We start from the raw sequence: 23,632 nt of genomic DNA, 5'->3' as shown, positions 1-23,632 counted from the left end.
CAAGATACACATGTTCAGATTATTCTCAAGTTTGAGAACACAATCTGGCAAATCCTTTGTCTTGTGTACCTGAGATGTCTGATTTGGAATACTCCCGTATATCTCTGGCCCTGTTTGTCAAACATTTTTTTTCCTGATCTGTGTCTCCACATTTCTAGTGCTGGATGTCCCTGGGCACAGTCAGTACTTTTGCTTCATGACTCGTATTGGCCTGCACAATAGGGGGCTGGAGTATTCTTGGAGGCCACCCCTACATTGTACTTGTTAGTAATAACTTAGCTGATTATGGAAGGAACTTCACACTACATAAACGTATGACCTTAAGTCCAAACTAAATGTTTTTCTTCACTTAAGCCTTAGTTCACTCCCTGAATACTTGTGTCTACTCCCAAACCATCCAATACAAGAAGGAAATTAGATAGAGGGAAATTAGAGCTGGAGACAGTGGTCTTAACCCATGCTCTGTCAGTGGTAATATATCAATCACTTCAGGAATGCAAATGCCTTAGGGGTTGAAAAGAAGCATACCTTCATATATGTATGATATTATTATTAAATATTTTATATACACATACATCATATATAAACCCATTTGTATTTATATACAATATACAATATATTTACATATAGCAATATAATTATAATAAATATATATTTATATTTATATAAATACAGAAAAGTTATATATGTTTATATATGTTATACTTATTGGAGAGGCATTCATTTAAAAATTTTAAAAATAGGTTATCACTATATCAGATATATCTGACAGAGACAAAATGTCTTAATTTACATTTTTTTGTCAGACATATGGTCATGTAAATGTATGCTAGGCCTCCTCTTAGGGTTTGAGGAAGGGCCTGTTTAAATGAAGAGCTCTGAAGCCAACATCTCTCATTTTTTTTGATAAAACCACAGAGCTCAGGTAGCTTTCCCCAGCTGTGAGGACGTCAGCCAGTGGTGAATGTACAAGAGAGACGCCCATCCACATCTTCAAAGGCAGCTGAAGGAAGCTCCTTAAGGTATCAAGTGTGGAAAACTGAGGTTAGAGAGGACAAGAGGAAGTACAGAGCCTCCAGGTGAGACCAAAGGCCCCAGCCTCAGACCAGGGGCCACTTGGGCAACCTGCCTTGAAGAATCCCGTGCTGATCACAATGAGGCACTTGCTAAATTCTTCAAGGGCTCAGGTGTTTATGAATGATGGGGAGTACAGAGAGGATGCACTATCATAATATTCATGGCACTGAGCTTCTTCCAATCTGAACCTTAGTAGAATCATTTCTCCCATTTTCTCTCAAATGTCTTTTCCTGGTGCATATAAACATGTTGCCATTCCTTAAGACTCATTTCAGCTTCTCCCCACCTCCATCTTGTTTTCTTTTCTCATTTGGAGCCTCTAGTATGCATGCTGTTCAGGATTAGAATTCTTCTTGAGACAATCTTATCTTTCTGAACGATCTCCGAGCTGCTGGCAATGCATGTTGATTCTCCTTCAGTTTTGTATTCCCAAGCAAGTGAAACAACGCCTGTATATGAGTTACTGAACAGGAGAACAATTGGGGCTTGTTACCATTGTGAAGATTTATGGGAAGAGGGCAGGGAAGGAGAGATTAGGTAATGAAAAGTCACTATATCTTTTCTAATATCGAGGCTGAGAGGCCGCACTTATAGTGGAATATGTCCGAAGAGGTAGGCATTTTTGTATATACTTCCGTTTCCTATCCTGCTAATAGAATATGGAGACAGTATTCTTCATTTCTCTACTTTATACTTGTTTACATTGTGTTTTGTGAGCAATCATGACAGTATTTAAATCATGGTATTCTTGGGCCTTAGCAAGAGTTAATAGCTAACAATAGATCCAGGGAGAGAGTTCAATACAGAGCCTACCGGAAGTTCATGCTCGATTCTGTTTTGAAGTCTGTTTAATTTTGCTTCATATATTTCTGTCTGAGCTATGAGAGTTTACTTATACAGGACTCAAGTTAGGGAGACAGAACAGACACTGTTTAAAAGAAAGAAAAGCCATCATTGTCATGACATAAAATGTTTAAAATGTGCTCACCGTGTGCTTCCTTCCTTTACTTTGCAGTGAAAAGTAGCATGGCCTTACTTACCTTTCTTGCCAATGGGGCCAGACTTGCCAATATTGCCCTGGGGTCCCATATCACCCAGGTCTCCTTTAACTCCTGAAAAGGAAAGCAATTCATTCTTAGAGCATGAGGCCTTGCCTTTAAGGATGTGACTAACAAGAAAACAGCAACACACACACACACACACACACACACACACACACATATTCATATTCTACCTAAGATACCTAATAGTGGTGGTTAGTTTTCTCAACACTTAGGCTGACCTGTGGGCATATCTGTGTGGGGTTGTCTTGGCTCTGTTCACTGAGTTGGGAAGACCCATTCATTGTGGGTGGCAGCATTTCCTGGGTTTGGGTCTTAGACTATATACACACATGAAAAGGAAAAGAAGGAGCTGGGCATACACACACTAGCCCCCTTTGCTTTCTGTTCATGACTATGGTTGCAATGTGTAAGACCACCCCCCCCCCCCAAGCATCAGCTGCTGTCGCTTCCTGCCTGTGATGGACTGTAACACTGCACCAACAGCTCTTCCCCCTTCTAGTTGCTCTTTCTCTTCAGAGTATTCTATCACAGTACCAGGAAGTGAAAGCAAGACACTAACTTGTATCCTGTGCTATGTGTGTTATATTTAAACAGACTTAGATGGTATCTATTAATTGAAATGTGAGGGATTCTGAAAATCCCTCGTATGTTGGTATTAAAATATTTACTCCAGCAATCTTCTCAAATGTCCATAGCAGGAGGGGTTGTAAAATAAAGGGTAGGTAAGCGGCAGGGTTTGTTTTAGATGTGTTCACTTCTAGGTACATTTCTGGCTTTGCTCTAGGATTGATTTCTCTCTCTCTCTCTGTTTTCAAACAAGATTTGACAGTTTTAGCTACTTCAAAAGAGGAAAGAATGTGGAGCCATAAAATCCGGTGATGAAAGAGATCCCCAAAATTATCTTGCTGAAGTTCTGTTGCTGTATTTTGTCTTTTGAGACAGCATCTTTCCCTGTAGCCCAGATGGGCTTGGAGTTCACCATGAATGGCAGGCTGACCTCAAATACAGCGGTTCCGTCTCAAGCCTCGTGGATGCTGGGACTGCAGATGTGATAAACCACAGCTCTCTTTACTGCTGATCTTGTAATCCTAAAACTTATCATCAGAGACCCCTACAATATTCTAAAGTCATTTCTTGCCTTAGAAAATGAAAGTAATGATAAAAATGATTTTTAAAAATGGGTATGGTGGCACACACATTTAATGCCAGTACTCAGGAGACAGAGGCAGACAGATTTCTATATGAGTTAAAGGCCAGCCTGGTCAACACAGCAGATTTCAAACCAGCCAAGGCTACACAGTGAGACCTCTCATTTAAAAACAAACAAACAAACAAACAAACAAACAAACAAACGTAAAACAAAACAAAACAAACCCTCCACGAACTAATAAGTAAGGAAAAGTGATAATATAAAACCATTTACTAGTTACAAATTGGTTTTTTGATAATAGCTTAGCAACTGACATAAGACTTAAGTCAGTCTTTCTCAGACTGAGGGTCTAAGGGTTTAAGGGTCTTTTCAACTCTTTAAATTATTCAAAAATTTAAAATGTGAGACCCATAGGAACCATTCAGTGAGAGGTGGAGCAATTCAGGTGTTCGGACAATACGTGGTGGTGGCGCAGGAGCCTTTTCTTTCTTTCTTTAGCTTTAGTAAAGTTTACTTTTAGTTTTATTCGTAAAAACATCCAAATAGCTTTTGTGTTACACTTGTCTGCTTTGCTTCCACTCCCTCCAGGACCCACTACTGTCTGATTACATTGTTTTTGTTTGTTTGTTTGCTTGCTTGCTTTGTTTTTCTTTTTTCTTTTTTCTTTTTCGTTATAAGGAAAGAGAAGCAAAGAAATAAAGAGATTGGGAAAAGATGAGCAACTTCAAAGGACCAAGCAGCCCTTTCTACAAACACAGCTAAGTTTCTAATAACTCACCATCCTATCTTTTCCCAGAGACTGCTACTCCCTGAACCACAGAAGTCTGAACTGCTCAGACCAGCCTTAATGATACATACGGCTTGAGAAATATGACAAAGTCTGGCCATCAGGCAAGCTCATAGGTGCGTGGGCTGGTCATGGAACTCCCATCTGAAGCACATTATATATATATATATATATATATATATATATATATATATATATATATATATATATATATCTGGGATGGAGAGTATTGTGAAACTGCTAATTTCCAAGACAAAGGACAGGGGAGAATGAAGGTTTGCACATTAGAATGGCCATTTCAGACAGGTTAGCCTACCTTTTGGTCCCCTGCGTCCCACTTTGCCATCCTTGCCTTCTTCTCCTGTGTCTCCTTTTTCACCATCTTTTCCTTTTAAAACAAGACAAGAGAGAATTGTAGATCATCTCAAACAAGGACTAAGCACATTGTCCCCACGGAAAGAGATGATGCTCAAATGCCATTGCAGCTTGGATGTGAGGATATACTTAGGCCACAGAGGTTGCACAAATGCAAAAAAAGAACTTTAGTTGCAGTCATCGGTGTCCCTGCAGTTTCCTGCACTGAGATCTCACAAGACCAACTGTTGCAATTTGTCAAGGATGGGAGAAGGGCTCATGGGTACCTGTCCCTTATTGCTGAACTCTTGGCTATTGGTAGATGCTGGGAGTGGCTCATTTTCTTTGCCTTTGAACCCACTGTTGATCCCACAAGACTTTATAGGTAGTCCCAAACTCATGGTCACCTAGAAGAGAGCTCCAAATCATGGCTCCACGGAAGGCATTGGTTAGACTCAGCGGGTCACAGAACACAAGAAATAGACACAGATATAAGAAATAGATTTTTTGTGGAAGAAAAGAGGTAGATAGGGGTGGGAGGGAGTTAAGAGATGGTAGGGTATTAGAGGAGTCATCATGTAATCTACCTATGAAGTTGTCAAATTAATTAATTAATTAATAAAAGAGAAGTGTGTAGTCTACTTTATCCTTTTGCTTTTCTTCTATCAGCATTAGAGGAACCCTACAGTTGAGAAATGGAATGGAAAGCTAGGGGTAGCAATCAGCTGATAAGCAGCTGTATGTGGTGGTGCTGTCTTAGCTGCAGATGAGTGTAGTGTCAGCACCTTGAACCATTCTAACCAGCTAAATGAAAGGCTTAATGAGAGGTGGAGAGGCGTCTTGGACTATGAGTTAGAAGCTGTAGATTATAACATAGTGCTAGGGGCTAATAGTTTGAGAAATTCTTTGATAAGTCAGTGATAGAGATTTTTGATTTTGGAGGAAGACAGTGCAGACTTGAGTCCCAGCCCCTGCACTACATATCTGGAGGAATGTGAACATATGACCTTCTTCCCTGAGTCTCGCATTTTTTTTCCTGAAAATTAAATAGTAACACCTACTTGAATGGGCTCCTAAGAAGTTTACATAGGCTAATATACACAGAAGATTGGGGCACAACTGGTATGTAATGATAGCGCCTAATGTTATTCTCTCCTACATTCTGTGTTCCCTCTTCCTTCTTGTGGGATATTACCTGCCCTCCCTGACTTGTCCAGTTGTTTTAGAATCAACAAGGTAAGAATGTGAATGTGCTTTGGAAATAAAGAGAAAACACGTACCATGTTGTGACTAGATACCCACATTATCACCACGGCCATCTCAGGACCGTGGAAGCTTGAGGAATGATGGGAAAATTAGATTCCAGGCTGGGAAGTTATCCAAGCATCTGGCTCTTTTACAAGAGCATCTACAGGATCCTTCTGAAGCTGGCTTTTATGACGATGCTTATTAGAAAATCTCTGTGGTCAGACTAGAGGAGTTAAGGGTAGACTGGAGGGTGTTTTCCAGTGGACGTTGATTTAGCGAGGTTAATAAGTACTGTGAAGTCTATTTTGACATGGAATTGTGACGATTTCAGGAGGTAGAAACTATTCTTGCTCTATTTCATAAATAAAAACAAAAACAAAAAAAACAAGACACCCTCCACTAAGATCCTGTGTTGTCAAGTACTTTTGAATGATCATAGAACTTCTGCGTATTCCAGTGAGAACTCTTTCATGTCTATTTCTGCCCTTCTAATATAAACTTGGCACATACGTTGTTGTCATTTGTGACTCCTAGCAGATGGTGGATTTTAGGAAAGTTGGCACTTTGTCAAAGTTTTCAGAGAGAAAAGTGAAGTTACAAGGAAAATAATTTGACAATTAGGATTACCTTCTAAACAAGAAAGATAGTAGGAATTATATTAGTATCCCAATGACTTGATTCATATAGAATGTATCTTTGAGGTAGATTTGTTGAGACCTGGGTTTGCCACTCACTACTAGTTGAGGGATTCTACCTCCTGGAAACCCCTTTATCTTTCTGAGTATTGTTTTACTCAGTGATAGAATGGATAAAGAATTTTTTATTTGTGTGCATGTATGTGTGATGTGGGATTTCCCCTCTGTATGCTGTGAATGTGTTTGGTTAATTAATAAAGAAACTGGCATGGCCTGATAGGGTAGAACAGAGCTAGGCGGGGGAAACTAAACCGAATGCTAAAAAAGAAGGGCGGGGGGGCTGGAGAGATGGCTCAAAAGTTAAAGAGAAGGGCGGAGTCAGGGAGAAGCCATGGAGCTGCTGCCAGAAACTGAAACTTTGCTGGTAGACCACAACCTCGTTGTGATGCACAGATTAATGGAGATGCGTTAATTAAGATGTAAGAGTTAGCCATTAAGAAGCTAGAGCTAATGGGCCAAGTAGTGATTTAAATAATATAGCTTCTGTGTGATTATTTCAGGTCTGAGCTGCTGGGCAGCCGGGAAACAAACAAGTGACCTTTTTATAGCATATGTGGTTTCCAGGAGATCATTTTTGTCCCTTCATCTCTTCCTTTCTTTCTTCCATCATTCCTGCCCCTTAAGTGACATTATATAGAAAACAGTGTCTCCTCTACCATTGTCAGATTGAGTTATATTCTTTTGATTACCTTTGTTGTTTAAAATACCTCTTTATTTTCAATGTGTCAGCTCATTTCTGTTTAGAAATCCAGTCTTCTGTGAGTTAAGGGATAGGCTGCCATCCTAAACAATTTTTTTTTGCTTCTACACAGAGAATTTAGCACTGCCTGATACTTGTAATGTAATAGAATTTGCTATACTTTATCTAAAGCATATGACACTTTACAAATGTTATGATAGTGTTATTGAATATTATGAGCCAAAGTGTCCATATTGGTTGGCATGTACTCTATCATTTGATTCCCATGACAACTTTTCAGAAGGATGCTGTTTTCAGCTCCAATTTACGGATGAGGGAACGAAGTCAATTAGAGGTCATGTAACATCTGCATGGCTGAAGTGTGTGTAAATGGTAAACTTGGTATGAAAAATTTACCATTTTAATGGGTTTCTTTCTTCAGATCCCATGTTCTGCCCAAGGGCAGTGATTTTGGGTGAAGTCTTCTCCCACTCTTGGGACCTGGATCGCTGATCCAAAGGGACTAAAGAGACACATCCTGCTCAGTAAAGGGCAAGCCACATGGATGTGAATATCGGTACTGTTTCTCCTCCCTGCTTCCCTCCCTATGGTCTTTTCTATTCAGTTCCATGCAAGTGTCTCACTGGAGGAGGCAAGGTGAGTGACATAGTCATGTGCTGCTCCCTGGTGGCTCCTGACGGGAGATCCTGGAGGGCAGAAACCCGGCTAAGGTTCTTGTGATCTGTATGACTGTACCCAGCCGTCCTGCTAGAGCCGAAGTAAACAGCTTGTGCCTTTGCCTTACACTTGGGTCCTGCTTATTTAATTAATGAAAACAGAGGGAGATATAAAAACAAGCACTAGAACGGACTCCCACATCTCATTGTTGTCTTTTAGCCTCTTGAAAATATTTCACTGGATTGCTGGGCATATTAAGACCACCATTCCGTCATTAAAAAAAATCACTTGCATAAACACTTACATTTAAAAATCCGAGGAAAAGCTAAGCTGTGATAAGCTGATTCATAGTTTCTAGAACTCATTTGTTTGTCCCTCCAGGCCATCAGCATACTGTAGTAATCTTTCCAGCAGAATTTCACTAGAGCAGACAGTTAACCATATTTTCTTAGATAGAAATTTGTTTGAAATTAAAAAGCGGAACTCAAGTCTGAACCACGAATGAACGTGGAGTAAGTATGGAAAAAAATTCTTACATTCAGTTTGGAAATGCTAAATAAAGTCACTGGAAACTGTGTCCTTTCCATGGTTAGGGTAATCTGAGCGGAGGGAGAGGCATTGTCAACAATCTAATCACTGTTCAAATTGAGTGGTCCATGCAGCCCGAGCCCCCCAAAACTGCATTCAGCCCTAAAGCAACCTCCTCGTCCTGCCTTGCAATCTGTTTTCAAATTTGCCAGCTCTGTCTCCTGCTTTGCGGCTTCCAGTGGAAGGACTGATTATTCTGCGATGCTTCTTGCGCCTCCAGGAATAAGGTTGTCATAATGGACCCTCACTGCTCCTTCTCCAGGCATTTGGCTGAAATACTTACACCTTCGTGGTACCTGAAGCTTTTCTCCTTGCTCACCTTCATCTGTTTACCATTCCCTTAGTGCTTTAATTTGCCCCCTGTCTGCTGTTGTTTCAATTCAGTCCCTTCTACACAGCTCTCCCTAAGGCAGAGGGACTGCACAGGATTGTTAAAGTTATCATTTCAACTCTCTGAGTCTTAGTGTTCTTATGTGTAAAACTGAGAAAAATCAGGCCCACCCCATAAGATGGTTTTAAGTGAAAGGTAGCAGAGCCAGTTGGTTGAAGAGTATTTGCTACTCATTTGGTATTCTCTTCTGTTGGTGTTTTAATAAGAAATCAAAAAGTGATCATCCCTATGTATTTACTGCCCCAGCCAGTGCCCTGTAATCTTTATTACATTTCACTTGATTACATGGTCTTTTTGTTTTCATTATCAAATTTTTCACTGGAAGATAAAAGACAGACATGCCAGCACTGAGACATGACCACTAACTTGATGTTTCTGCTTCAGCTATTTTTTTTTCTGATTAGAAAAAGACAATTACAGACATGACTATATATTATCCTTAAACACTTCAACAAATGTTTCTAAAAAGTAGGAACAGCCTCCTGTGTAAACACATCCCTATTACAACAATATTGCTTTTTGTTCAAATACTTGTTCAGATCAGCGTCATAGAATACTGTGAATACTCCCTTATCCTAGTCTGTATTGTTATGCTCTTGAAGTCTAATCTAGTAAGGAGGAGAAATGAACAGTTAGGTAACCTTTTTACTAGATTAGTAAGAAGCCGAAGTTCACAGGTGTGAACATGAGTCATTTGAGAACAAATCACAAACAATAAGACCATTTTTTTTTTCTGCCAAAAAATTGCTAATAAACCAAAAGAGGCTTGCGGGAAGACAAATTCCTACTGGTTAGTTATAGAAAGAAATAGTTCTTAGAAGGTTGAGTATAAACTGAGGGAGTCCATAGGCTCTAATCTTACACATCACATGTTCAAATTCTCATCATATCAATTACCAGCTCTCTAATTTGGATAGACAGTGATCTCCTGTAGTCCTTGTCTTAAAGACTTGGGAGGTGGTCAAGCCTTTAGCAGGTGGGGCCTGGTATGAAGTTATTTGGTCTTTGAGAACTTTCCCTTGCATGAAATTTAGGACTCTAGCTCCTTCTTTTTCTTTTGCTTCTTGTCCATGAACTAAAAAAATTGTCCTTCCATGGACTCTTCCATTGTCATGTGTGTCACCACTCGTGACCTGAAAGTAATGGATTAGCTCTAAAGCTGAACATTAATGCAAACCTTTGTTATGGCTATGAAAAGTTGACCAATACTCAGATTTTTTTTTTCAGCTTATGTGTGCTACTTAACTTTCCAATGTCTTTGTTCTTTGCCCATTGGTAATTTTAAATTACTAGAGTATCTACCCATGTTAGACTTTCCCATACTGAGAAGAATTTCATTCATCCACAACATATCACTCCTTGAATAACTTTGAATAGCTCTGGGACGGAAATTGGCAGCAGAGGAAGAAACCAGTCAATCAGTCTTCTACGTATTGCTGAATGTAGTGGGGGAGTAAGGGCTGTCCTTTTTGCATTGCTACCGCTGATTGTCTCCAGGAGGGCTCCATCAGCTGTCTAAATAGTCATGTACATTAGCAGCGGCACCATCACTTAGTTAATGGGAGTCAAGATAATAAGGTGATGTGTAATGTAAAGTAGACATTAAAACAAGGAAACCGGATTTTCTGTCCTCCAGAGGGAGCAGTGGATGACTCCGTGGTGATTATGGGACCATGGTGACGTTTTATCACAGTTCTGCCTAGCGTGACACACCGAGGGGAAGTTGTCCTAATATTTGACGTCAGCAAATCCTAAAAGGAAAGCAGCTAGGTCAGTAAAGGAAGGGTGCATTGCAGAGGTTAGAGGTCTGCTCTCAGGATCTCTGCATGGCAGAAATACTGTAGAAAATACTGTGTAGGAAAAGGGAAGCCAAGCCTTGGTTACTTAAGAACAAAAAACAATAATGCATTGCCCAGAAACAGAACCACAGTTTACCTGGCAGTGGGGGAGGAGATGTCTTGGAATTTCCCCAAAAGTCTCATCTAACTTGCAGTTACATCGTCGTACTGAATATACGTGAATGCATGGTTCTACTCATGTGGACCCATTCATGAAGAGTTTTCCTAACACAGCTAAAGTGGTCCAAAAATAATGATTCTTCTAGGCCTACAGAACAAAAGAACCAACCTCATCTTAATTAGCTGGGACGCTTGCCCCTAATTATAAAGGCTGCTCCAGGGAGAATTTTATAAGATAAATAGCAACACTTTAAAAAGATGTGACTTAGCACTACCAATTCATGAACAGCTATGGCCTCGGCGTGGGCAATGACAAATTAAAGATATTGATGAGCTCTGAAAAATGTCAATTTACTGACTTAGGTATCAGAGAAGGATAGAACTATGTTAGCAACACACACTTGAGCAACTTGTTATGGAATCAGGCTTCTTGCCTTGGCTTTGTTCTCCTCTATAATTAGGTTGACAATCCATTGAAGATGCTTGGTGTTTTGTAGAATTGCATATTTAACCAATTTTAATTTACTATGTACAAAATAATCATGTCCATATTAAAATGACATAATTTTCTAAGGGCTCCAGCATTGGGAAGCACATGTTTATTAAGTGCTGGATAAGACATTCAAATATATACATATTAATGTACACACAGACACACACACACAGACACACACACACAGACACACACACACACATATACACTTTGGGTATTCATATATTATATGTGCATATACAGACAGGCTCAAATCTCGAAATTCCCAAATAACAGCTGGTTAACCATATGTTAAAGAATGTACACTTCCACTTCATCAAATCATTGCATTTAAAAAATAATCAAATCATAATGCTAATAAATGACTTGTCAAGTTGTTTAATCAATTGTTTCAAGTTAAATGAAATCTTATACTAAAGAATTTATTTCTCTTCTTAAAGTTTTTCATTGAAAAGGATGATGGCGCTCTTATGGAGCTACTTGAGAATTACATGAGATTGTGGATGCTAAAACTCATAGCGGAGTCCTTGACTCAAATGTGCTCCATTTGTAAGGATTGTGTACACTGGGAATGGAATTCACCCATTTTACTTTTTTGGATGCTTTTATTCTGTAATTTTGGTAACGGCTTCACGATGTTCTGTAGGAAACCACACTCTCATTCGGATATGGTCTGGAGAGCAAATTGGGATGTGACCCACTGAGAAACCAAGTGTCTCGGTGTAAGGATTTTTAATTAGAACTTTCAAAAGTGAGAGGGGGTTTAATCTGTCTCTAAGGCTTGCAGAGATTCTGAATATAACCTCACAGCCTGAGGAAGAACAGACGTTACACTGAAGTAATTAAAGGGAAGAATCATACCCAGACAAGAAGACTGGGTCTAGAACAAATTGCTCACATGTATGGCTCTAGCCTGGCTCAATTCTTTCCTGATACTCAAGTCTGTAAATTAGCTTTCTCCCCTCTGTTTGCTGTTCTGGCTTGTGTTAGAGTCTTTCACTTGCTAATACAAGTTTCCTAATAATATAATTACTAGACGATGATTAAGACAGCAACACCCTTCTCCATGGCAAGGGCAGAGCTGCAGGAAGCCAATAATTACTGTAACAAATGCTAAAAGAACCTGTTACAGGAGCAGAGAAGAACCACCTGCCTCCATCTGCCCACAGCCTGCTCTTCCTTCTCTTTGTTAGGAAATAGGAGCATCTCTGAGAGAGCTTCAACAGAATAGATTTACATCTAAGACCGAAATGAGCTAGAAGACAAATTTGTCAGTATAGTAATAAACACCAGCATGTGCTAAAACGTGAATGAATAAAAACTCGTGAATTTTTCTGTTCATTTGGGTGATAGGTTCTTCAAAGGTCCAGGTCAAGAGTCATCTAGGTACAGGCATTCCGAGATCAGGTGTGCTGCACTTCAGCAGAGAGAATTAATGGTGCTTCCCAAGGGGTGTTCCTCTAGCACTGTATAGCTCCTACCCTAATGTGTCACCCAGGATTGCATAGATCTGAAACAACATTCTGTCTCCCTTGTATTCCTGGCACTTGGTACCAAGTCCGAGCTGCAGTAGGTGCCTGCTCAATAAATGATCTTGAAATAAAAGAAGTAACATCCCAAAAGACAAGATGGATAAATGTGAGCTTAATGACAATGCAGTCAAATGAATTTGTGATGGATTGAAATGTCATTCTCAATACTGTCTGATGAATGAATTGGCCTCCGTCTGTAGTAACAGCCTATAAAGCAATAAGGCAGCCCAGGAAAACACACAAAACACCGGCCTTGCTACTGCCCTGCAGCGTCTTTCTTTCTTCCTCTAATTTATTTTCTCTCCCAATATTTCCATCATGCTCAAATTTCCCAGGTTCAGTAGTCAAGCCCGTTTTATAATTTATCCTTTCTCAGGCCCATCGGGAGTCTTGCTCTTTCTGATTTTCTACCTTAGTTTTTTCCCTGTCTTACTTTTATCCCTTTTTCATGCCTAAATCACCAAATAGGTGATTCCTAAATGGTTGTCATGGTGCTTAATTAATTGATGCATCAAGCACAATTACAATAGTTTCTGTTCAACAAACAGTGGAAATGCGGTTTATGGTTTACATCAGTCTAAATTTTGCTTCATCAAATCATCTCACAAGTGAATCCTGAAAACCACATTTTTCACTTTGACTGCCTCATCCAAAATGCTTCAAGAAGTTATCTGTTCAGAGGCTAATGCCACAAACATCTGTTTAGTCTAGTAGATGGCCCTTCATGCTGACACCAAGAGAACTTTCCCACATTATTTTCTGGTCTTGACCTGTATAATCTTGTCCAAGTTGTTTGTTCCCTGGTCATCAAATGCCCTTCAACACTTGATAAAACTAAATGGCACATAGATTTTTTTATGTGAAATTTGTCCATATTAAGAGGAAACCAAAAGCTGGAAAAGATAGGCCAAACATATTGACCTGATGAGAGTTTAAGCAAATATACATAAATTTACAAGGTTTATAAACAAATAAATGGCAAAAGGAAAAGTGAATATTAGACATCGGAAACAAACTTCAACAAATGGTGCTGGTCAAACTAGATGGCTACATGAAGGAGAATTCAAATAGATCTATATTTGTCACCCTGCACAAAACTCAAGTCCAAATTGATCAAAGACCTTAACATAAAACCATATACACTAAATTGATAGAAGAGAAAGTAGAAAGTAGCCTTGAACTGATTGACATAGAAAAAGACATTCTGAAACAACTTTGGCACAGGTACTAATTTTAGCAATTAATGAATGTGAGTGACCTCATGAAACTGGAAAGTTTCCATAAGGCAAAGGAGATCATCATTTAGACAAAGCAGCAGCCTGCAGTATGGCAGAAGATTTTTATCAACTTTACATCTGATAGAAGGCTAATACCCAAAATATATAAAGAACCCCAAAACTGGACACCAAGAAACAAATAATCCAATTCAAAATGGGGTACAGATGTAAACAGAGTTCTCAAAAGAGGAAACACTAATGGCTAAGGTACACATAAAGAAAGCTTTAGCAGCCTTAGCCATCAGAGAAATGTAAATCAAAATACTTTCAGAAATTACTGTATACCAATCAGAATGACCAAGTTAAATAAAATCAGTGACAAATAATGCTGATGAGGATGTAGAATAAGATTCATCCATTGTTGGTGGGAGTGCAAACTTGTACCACCACTATGGAAATCAGTATGGCAGTTCCTTGGAAAGATGGAAATCAATCTACCCCAAGACCCAGTCACACTACTTTCAACACAAGCCCAAAGTATGCTTCATCCCACTACAGAGACACTCACTCAGCATGTCAGTTGCTGCTTTATGCATAATAACCAGAATTTGGAAACAAGCTAGATATCCTTTTAACAGAAGAATGGATAAGTAAATATGTGGTACCTTTTCACAATGGAATATTACTCAGATGATAAAAATATGACTTTGTGAAATTTTTAGGTAAATGGATGAAAAAGCAAAAAAATGGATAGAAAAGCGTCATCCTGAGTGAGGTAACCAAGACCAGAAAAAACACATGTAGTTGCTAGCTACCTGCCGGTGATTTGGTCTGTGCGTTTTGCACTGACTTTGCCGCACAATTCCTCCAAGACTGTCTGTCTTGTTCCTGGGGGATGACCTCAGTAAAAAGCTAACACTGATGAATTAATAGTTCCAGAAGTCTCTTTTCTGAGGGGACTTTCAGTTTGGCTTTCCACGTATTGCTACACCCAGCTCACTCCATCTCTTAACTTGGTGAAGATTTATGAGTCTCCTATCTTCCATTCCTTGTCACCTGATGACCCAGCACGTGGTTCAAGGACACAGAAATGACTTTGTTTTAGCTTTTGTCTCTATATAGCTTTGTTTTCCCTAGATACTGGTTCATCTTAGGACATTCGAAACACCACTATTGAAAATACAGTTTCACTCCATCAAATATTATTTCTTACTATGTTAGCACTATGGTTTACAATAAAGGACTGAATCTGGATCTCGAGTGCCAAGCACAGTACATGTAACCTCTTCAAAGACGTTGGAATCGGTGGTCCATCTACTCTTCCTTCTTAGGGAAGAACTAGTTCTTGTGATGTGACAAGACTCAGTTAATATATACTTGGTTTAAGGTATCAGTGATGGTTACATGAGCAGAATGGGTCACTGTGTTGAGTAGTTCAGGAGAACCATAAGCAAGAACAGTGGGCCTAAATTTTCTTCTCTTCAAAACATGGGAATTGAACCTTATACATGTCAACAGAGCTAAAAATGAAGTAATGAATGAGCTTTTTATAAACTCTAAAGTGATGGGTGTGTAATTTGCTAAAAAGATACAAGTATTGCCAAGTGGTCACAAGAGACATAAAATGATGCTTACAGAGTTCTCAAATCAAGCACAATCACAGTAAATAACAAAAATATTAAATTATTTAGATGCCATTTCACTTTAATATCCACAGTCCAAAATTTTACTGCATCTATTTACAATTTATCCTTAAAAGAGTGAAGATAACTATAAAATATTATTTAAAAGACGTTTATGCAATGGCAGGAGACTGCAGATCAAACAATTGATGCATAGAAGCAGGTAGGCTTGTTAGGAATAAAATGGCACGAGCTATGAGGATTGATGGAGGCATTTTAATAGAGTTCCCAAGTTATACCAGTAGTGATTCATAGGCTAAACTGAGATGAGCAAGAGATGGATAAGTTGTTCTTTGGCTTATGCCTCCCAACAACTGGAGGTCAGCAGAATGTGTTACCTAGGATAGATAAGAGATAATGTGTGTTTCTTAAAGAAGCAAGAAAGAAACAAAACTGTAAGAACCAGGCTCATTCTCCTCCAGCTCTTGCTAAACCTTTTCTTTGGTCACATTTACAAAGTCCCCGAAGTCAAATATTAATACTAGGTCTTCCATGTAGCCCAACTCATTCTTCCTCACCATGGCACCATGACATAGAAAATTCTCTTTCCCGTGTTACAGGTGAGAAAACCCCAACTTTGATTAGTTGTGTCCTGAAGTTCATTTAGTCCTCATGATAATCCGAGCCATGTTTATACTGCTATTATCCCCACTTAAGGCATCGAGAATGACAAGTTCAGCAGGAAAACTGCAAAAAGGGGTGAAGACAGTGGTTGGGAAGTGGGGTCTTGGGTTTGTTCGCTGTGGAAGACAGAAGGTGAGTTTGAGGTGGAACTAGAAGCTAACATGAAATCTCAAAAAGGGCAGAAAGTGATGGTCTCTTCCAAGTGGAGTTGCATTTGGAAAGTCAATTTGATGAGCCTATGTAGGATGTTTTTCTTTGTTTCTTATTGGAATTGAAGAGAAAGAAAACTTATGATGACCGTAAAAGCAGCAGGAGACAGAAGAAATAGTGATAGCAAGGGTACACGTTAGACTTAATTTAGTTTTAAAAATAAGCATTTAAAGTGTGTGATATCTTTTTTATCCTTCTAAAGTTGAAGGAATCAAAGGTTTAAGGCAGCATAGCTAAATAAGTTCAAGAGCTCAAATTTAAAACCAAACACACACACACACACACACACACACACACACACACACACACTTCTCCAATGTCCATAAGTTTTCTTTGAAATATTTCTTCTTAGTTACTTACTTTCTTTTATATCCCAATCCCAGCCTCCCCTCCCTCTTCTTCTTCTTCTACTCTCTCTACCACCTGTCCTCTGCTTTCCCTCAATCCACCCCTTCTCCATATTTTCTCAGAAAGGGACAGGCCTCCCATGGCATCAGCAAAGCATAGCATATCTAGGTGCCATGAGACCAAGCACCTCCCCCTATATTCAGACTGGGCAAGGCAATTAAGCATAAGCAATAGGTTCCCAAGAGCCAGCCAAAGCACCAGGGACAGCCCCTACTCCCATTGCCAGGAGTCCAAAACTAGACCAACCTACACAACTGTCACATATACGCTGAGGACCTATATCAATCCTGTGCAGGCTCCCTGGTTGTTGTTTGAGACTTTGCAAGTTCCAAAGAGTCAGGTTAGCCATTTCTGTGAGTTTTCCTACATGTCCCTGGCCCCTGTGGCTCTTACAATTCTTCCTCCGTCTCTTCAGCCAGACTCTCCAAGCTCAGCCTGTTCTTGGGCTGTGAGTCTCTAAACCTGCCTCTATCAGTCACTGGATGAAGGCTTTCCCATGACAACCTGGGAAGTCACCAATTTTATCACAGGGGATGGCCAGTTCAGGCTATATACCCACTGATGCCAGAAGTGTTATGTGGGACAATCCTTGTAGACTCGTGGAAGTTTCCCTTGTATAAGCCTTCTACTTGACTCTGTAGAGCCCCCTTCTCAGTAATCTCTCTCAGCACTCCCCCTCTCTCTCCAACCCCCAACCCTATGCCTCAAATTTCTATACTTCCCAGCCCCTAGTCCACCCAGGAGATCTCAATTTCCCCTTCCCTGGGAGATCCATGTGTTCCTCTTTGGGCCCCGGTTGTTGCCTAGCCTTTCTGCGTCTGAGGATTGTAATATGGTTATCTTTTACTTTACAGTTAATATCCACTTGTTAGGATGTGTACACACCAAGTTTGTCTTTCTGGGTCTGGGCCACCTCACTCAGGTTGATTTTTTCCCTACTTCCATCAATTTGCCTTTAAATTTCATGATGTCATTGTTTTTAACAGCTGAGTAATACTCCATTGTGTAAATGCACCACATTTTCCTTATCCATTCTTCAGTTAAGGGGCATTGCAGCTGTTTTCAGGTTCTCACTATCACTAGCAAAGCTGCTAAGAACATAGTTGAGCAAGTGTCTTTGTGTCGCTGAGCATTCTTTGTGAAGCCCACATTTTATCACTATGCAATAACCCGACGCTACGGCCCCAGGCAGTGATTTGAAGATAGCTAAATAGTTACATAAGGGAACTGGGGAGAACAGAATAAGGGTTATGCTTTTATTAAAATGAGACAAATAATTTTTAAAATCACTACCAGTCACTACCCCCTGATTCATTGTTTCACTCTGAAGGAATAGGATATTATACTTCCCCTCGTAGCCTAGCTTTGAAATGTTTTCTTGGCATCTACTCAAAGGAAAACAAGAAAAAAAATGGTTCCAAACACCTACAATGTGGAATATAAAAATCAAAGAAGTCACACTACTTGCTTAACTTCTCTGTGGAATTCACTTGCAAAGAACTGGCGGTTTAATATATAGAGGTTACCTACTTAATGTGACCCTAGGCCATGCCATACACTTATCTCATAGATCTGTTTTCCTGATGCTAATCTGTCAAACCAAACAATCAATTGAGATACAGTAAGGACAAGGATATGAACCAGGATGGGATGAAGAGAATCTAGGATCTCAGGTCTACTTGTAACTTGGCCACCAATGCCCATGAGACTGGCATGACATTATTGTGCCTCACCAGACCGCACATTCACAAACCAAAGATCATTGAGAGTTATCTGGCAAGTGATACGCCTATAAATTTGAATGTGAGGTATCCAGATACCCTCAGAGTGTATCCAAACTTATTTATGAGGAAGTCACAGAAGTGTGTTCTTCTTATTGGACATTGAGAATTATTTGGAGAATTGTGTCAGTTCTGCAATATCAAACCATGCCAAATCATAAAGAAGATGACCAAATATGTGTCCCTTCTCTTATGGTTAATGGAGCTTTCCGGAGAATGGCTTTTTCCTCCCAGCGGGGGTGATCTCCTCCAGCCTTCCCTCAAAGAATGACCTCTCTTACTAAGGAACAGTGACGCGCACACTCCTGTTGCTTTGTGCTCCAATGTCTGCCTGTGTCTCCCCATGAATCAGTTCTATGGGGACCAATGGAGGTTTCAAGCAAAACCTGCCCCATACACTACTATGCCACACTCCCCATGGCTTTGAGGGCTCTACATAGCGAGAGCATTCAACCGACTAACTGGAACAGAGAATGAGAATGGAACTGTGTGGAACCCAAGTCCAATTGGCCCTTTCCAGCTCAGTGGCACTCAGCTAGTGACACCGTAGCTATGAACCTCAGTTTCCTTACATGGCAGATGGAAATTATATAAAAATTTATATATATATATATATATATATATATATATATATATATATATATATAGTGCAAAGGGGTGGCAAAGTCCTTACATAGCTGCGAATGTCAATATTTTATTTAACATGTGTTAGACTTGACTAAAATAGTGCTTACTTCCAAATACATGAAACACCAGTTTTAGTACATAAGAATCATTGTTGCACACTTTAGTGTCCAATACAACCAATGAGCTGAGAGGGCATGAGTTCAATGTCCTGAGATAATGAACAGCCAGTTATTACCACCAGAGGGTAGCTGGCGGCTGTGTTTTTAAGCATAATATATAATTAATGCAAACTAGTGTATGACTTGGAACGACTGGACCCGGACAAGAGAGCAGGAGGCCACTTTCACGACTAAATAACTGTGGCTCTGACTGAGTTGGGAACCCCACTTGGCCTTTCTAAGATTATTTCCTCATGCATATTCTTAGGTTCTTGATAATAGGTATGGATGCTGTGAAAATTAAACAAGGTGTTGTATTCAACATTTCTCACAGTTTGTCAAGCCTCCTCCAAACATCTTATTGAGATGTTCAAAAGTCTTTATTTTTTCTCATCCATGTTGTTTTCAACTAAAACCACCAGAGGTCAGAATTTCACACAAGTTGCTGAAAGAAACTGCCATGGTAGGGATAAAAATCAAAAGGGAACATTTCCTGCCAAGCAGTTGAAAACAAACATTTCAAGGACAGAAAGAAATATAATGGGGACTTCCAGCAAAGACGTCTGGAGTAACTAGGATTCTTAACCCCAAAATTGTTACTCGATGCAGCTGATAAGCAGGCAAAAGAAAGAGAAGCAACATTTGTTAAATAAACATTAATGATGTCTGTTCAAGATAAATTTGTGGTGATTTATTTCATCTTAAAAATAAAAAGTGTGTATGATGAATGTCCATTTTTCACATGAAGAAGCTGAGGAGGCATAAGTAGATCAAATAGAATCTACTGTTTTTCTGTTGTTAGGTTGTGCTTTGGAAATGAGGCTGACGAGTGTGTCTGTCTGCTGTACAGCATATTCTATAACTGGATAATATTATTGGCGTTTCATCTGCAAGTCTGAATAATTTATTTAGTTTCCTCTCTCCCAAACGAATTTAGAGTTAAGTTCCTTTAATTGTCTGTTTCTCAGGGTATCTGGAAATTTCTGAGCAGAGTACTGCTGTGCTGGTAAACACAGAAATGAGATGATTAGCCATGGGAAAAAGCACCACACACTGGTTTGATTGTAGCAGAAAAGATACGGAAGAAAAAAACTATAATTTGGCTCTTTAAAATGCTTACTTGGCCATCAACATTTTTGTTTTCCTTGTGAGGAGCCCAGTATTTAGGCCTGCTTTCTTTGGAGTTGGGAGGAGCTTTTGTAATTCTTACAAGGAAAGAGATGTAGTTTACATTCAAGAGAAGGTCGCATGTATTTCTTGTGCATCCACCTCTAATACTCGGCGTGGAACAGAAGAAAGACAACAGTAACCATGCTCAGGTTGCAGCAATGTGAAGGCAGTTCATGACGATTCGGATCAAGTAAGAGTTCAGCCCCAGAGCCTGAATCCCAAGCTTGCTACTTAGAGACAAGTCCTAAGATGGGTTCCTTATCTTAGCTTCCAACCAAAGTCATTGGACATGGTGCCTGGACTTGGGAAATATGGTACCTTCCAGAGTCATAGAATCTCATTACTGAGATGGGGCTTACAATGCCTTTGGTACAAAGACCGTATGTCTCAAATGAGAAACTCTTATCTGTATCTTAAAGATGAGAAGTTCTGAGACACAGTGTCCCACAGCTCCTCTCTCAGTTTCTCCTTCAAGGTGCAACCCCATTCCTCCACATTAGCTTATGACCTGCTTGCCATTCTCCCTGGGCTGAGGAAGAGAGTTAAGCCCCAACAGATGGAAACAGTACCTGAGTTTCTAGTGAGAAGACTCAAGTTTTGCATGAGGTGAAGAAATGACTAAAGACGATGTGTGGGTGCTGCTGGTTTTCAATAAATACTATGTACAGATCAAAGTGATAAAATGAAATAATGTGGATTAACTTTTTAAAAGGTAGGTGTCTTGTTTTTCCTTCTAAAGACTTCCTTTTTCTTTTCTTTTTTCTTTCTTTCTTTTTTTCTTAATTTTATGCCCACAGTAGACAAGGATGACCCTAAACTTGTTCAACCTCCTGAATGTGGTGGTACCTGACTGATTTTGAAAAGATTGAAGATTTGACTACATATTGCTTTCAGCCTTTGATGAGTGCTTTTCTCAAGCTTCTCCTATGGGCTTGCTCTTGTCTACACAAATGCTGTCTTTATTTGCTCTACAGAGTCATGCCATCTCAGAAAATCTACACAAAACAATTTATCTCTTTATTGTTTATAACACTAACATTTTATTTAGTGTACTGTTGTGCCTAAAACAGGGCCTAACGGTAAATAATTAATGTCCATTGGTTGAATTGCAGGAGACATGGGTGTTTGATGGAGATGTGTTATGTTTAGGGCATTTAATTAAGTTTCTTGTGTGTTCTTATTCCATTGTGAAAATTGTCGCTTTTTCTTCTAGGGGAAAAAAACTTAGCAGTGTTATTCTCAAGTAGATTCTCTCAGTTGCACAACAGAGGAAGCCTTCAATATTCAGTCTTCCTGACACCACAGGGAAAACACAGTTTCCTTGTAGTCCGTGAAGAGTCCAGTAATGGATTTAAGTAAATACTTTATTTCTAACCAAAACTTTCTTTCCTGAACATTTGCCCTTACATTATTCATTTATTCACCCAAGAAATTATTTGGAAGCCCCAAGGTCTGCCTGTAACAGCCCGCATTTATTTTATGGTATCAAAGGTTAGAATCTGGATTGCGATCGTAGGAGAAAATTAATTCACTGATTAAGAAAAATGCACTTTAAGCAATACAAATTTAAATAGCTGACAAGAATTAAGTCATGTCTCTTTTCTTTCTTTCTCTTCTTTTTATTTAAATTCTTTTTTTTTTTTTTTTCTGCTGGAGATTTGAAGCAGCTACCATTCTTCCACACAATAGCCCGGGGAAACATAGCATGAATTACTAACAGGAGAGAAGCAGTCTGCAGTACAGTGACCACTTTCAGAACAAAAGAACTGAAACCAGGAAAACAGATTTATTAAAAACAAACAAAACAACAACAACAACAACAAAACCCAACCAATGCCAAAAGCAAATCCGAACCTTAGACCTCGACTCTGTTTGGGGGGAGAAGGGGAGCAATATTCGACCATTCTCCAGCTGAAGGCAGTTGACCTCAAAGACCCCACTTTCAAATAAAGAAATCCTCATTTATACACTACTTTTTGTCCTTAATTAAAACATAATCTTCCTCACTGGAACTCAGGAGCCCATTAATTACAAAGGAAACACTTCAGAATACACTTTTATCTTTGACCTCCTAGATAAATTTCTCTTTTGAATCAGTGTGAGGGGGGGAAAGGGAGGAAGAAAAGTAGCTCTAGAATGAAGGGAGGTGTTTTAATCAAAGTGATCATGATCCTCATCTCCTGTTAAGTACAGTGGAAGGGATTCTCACAGCCCTCGGTGACTGCCATCAGACTCATATCCCCGCATTCCACCCCCCTCCCCACCTCCTCTTACTTTCCACCTAGGGAAACTTACATAAGTAATTAAAAGTCCACTGGTTTCCAAAATAGACAGGAAGACAAAGGAAACTAAGGAGGAGAGGAAGAGAAGTCACCTAGCAGCTAGGGAGGATTTGAGGTGGGGGAAAGAGATTATAAGTAGTATTATATGAAGTCTGAGGTTTCTTCCTCACCTTTGGGTCCTGGTGAAATGGCGTGTGTGGCACAGACTTCTGCAGCAGGTCGACTATCAATATCCAGACCCAGACTCTGAACCTGCAGGAGCAATAGCAGCAGCAGGATGAATTGGTTGCTGCGAAGCAGGACGTTAAAGCCATTCATGACTGCGGTTTCTTCCAAAGAGGGTCTCCAAGACATGCTAAATAAACAGCATTATTTTTAAGTAAAACCTGCCACAGAGAGAAAAAAAAAGAAGTAACTGGAAAGTACATTCCAGAAATGGCTGCAAAGGCAAGCAGGGGGGCATTCCCTTGGTTGTTTATTTTCTCAGGATCCCAAATGGGCCATACGTTGTCCAGACTGTTTCTTTTCAAGTGACAACAGTTTATTGAAAATTATCTCTAAACTAAACACTCGGATGTGCTGGTCACTGGAACCCTCCCCATGAGTGGGAGAGAATAGAAATGATTGCCACTTAGCCCTCCAGCTGGCTTCTTAGTTTGCACTGAGCTTAAACACCACATTCCAGGGGTGGAGGAGGTTGAGACCCGAGACTGCTGCACATTTTGCAAGCACCGGGCATGCCTTTGAGCTCTTCACAATGTGATGCTCATTATTGAATG

The 23,632-nt window shown here is 39.7% G+C and overlaps 1 protein-coding gene across 3 annotated transcripts in view; it reads right to left on the bottom strand.

Moving 5' to 3' along the window:
• The window catches only part of Colec10 (collectin subfamily member 10), a 39,862-nt gene extending 16,491 nt beyond the window's left edge, over positions 1–23,371 (bottom strand). For 2 of the 3 annotated variants that reach the window (XR_005286841.2, XM_038342287.2), the window contains exons 1-3: positions 23,024–23,365; positions 4,395–4,466; positions 2,118–2,189 (exon numbers count right to left, since the gene is read on the bottom strand). Coding sequence is in view for 2 of the 3 variants with exons in the window: in XM_038342287.2 (XP_038198215.1) it covers positions 2,118–2,189; positions 4,395–4,466; positions 23,024–23,207 (328 nt within the window). In the remaining variant the exon portion in view is untranslated. Of the gene's footprint in view, positions 1–2,117; positions 2,190–4,394; positions 4,467–23,023 lie in introns of all 3 variants that reach the window. The other variant, XM_038342288.2, reaches the window with a different exon arrangement.
• Between the last annotated feature and the right edge of the window lie 261 nt (positions 23,372–23,632).

This window comes from Arvicola amphibius, chromosome 9 (genome assembly GCF_903992535.2).
Source record: "Arvicola amphibius chromosome 9, mArvAmp1.2, whole genome shotgun sequence".
In the NCBI taxonomy this organism is placed as follows: domain Eukaryota; kingdom Metazoa; phylum Chordata; class Mammalia; order Rodentia; family Cricetidae; genus Arvicola; species Arvicola amphibius.
Note: the sequence above shows the minus strand (reverse complement) of the source record. Positions and strands in the feature narration are given on the sequence as shown.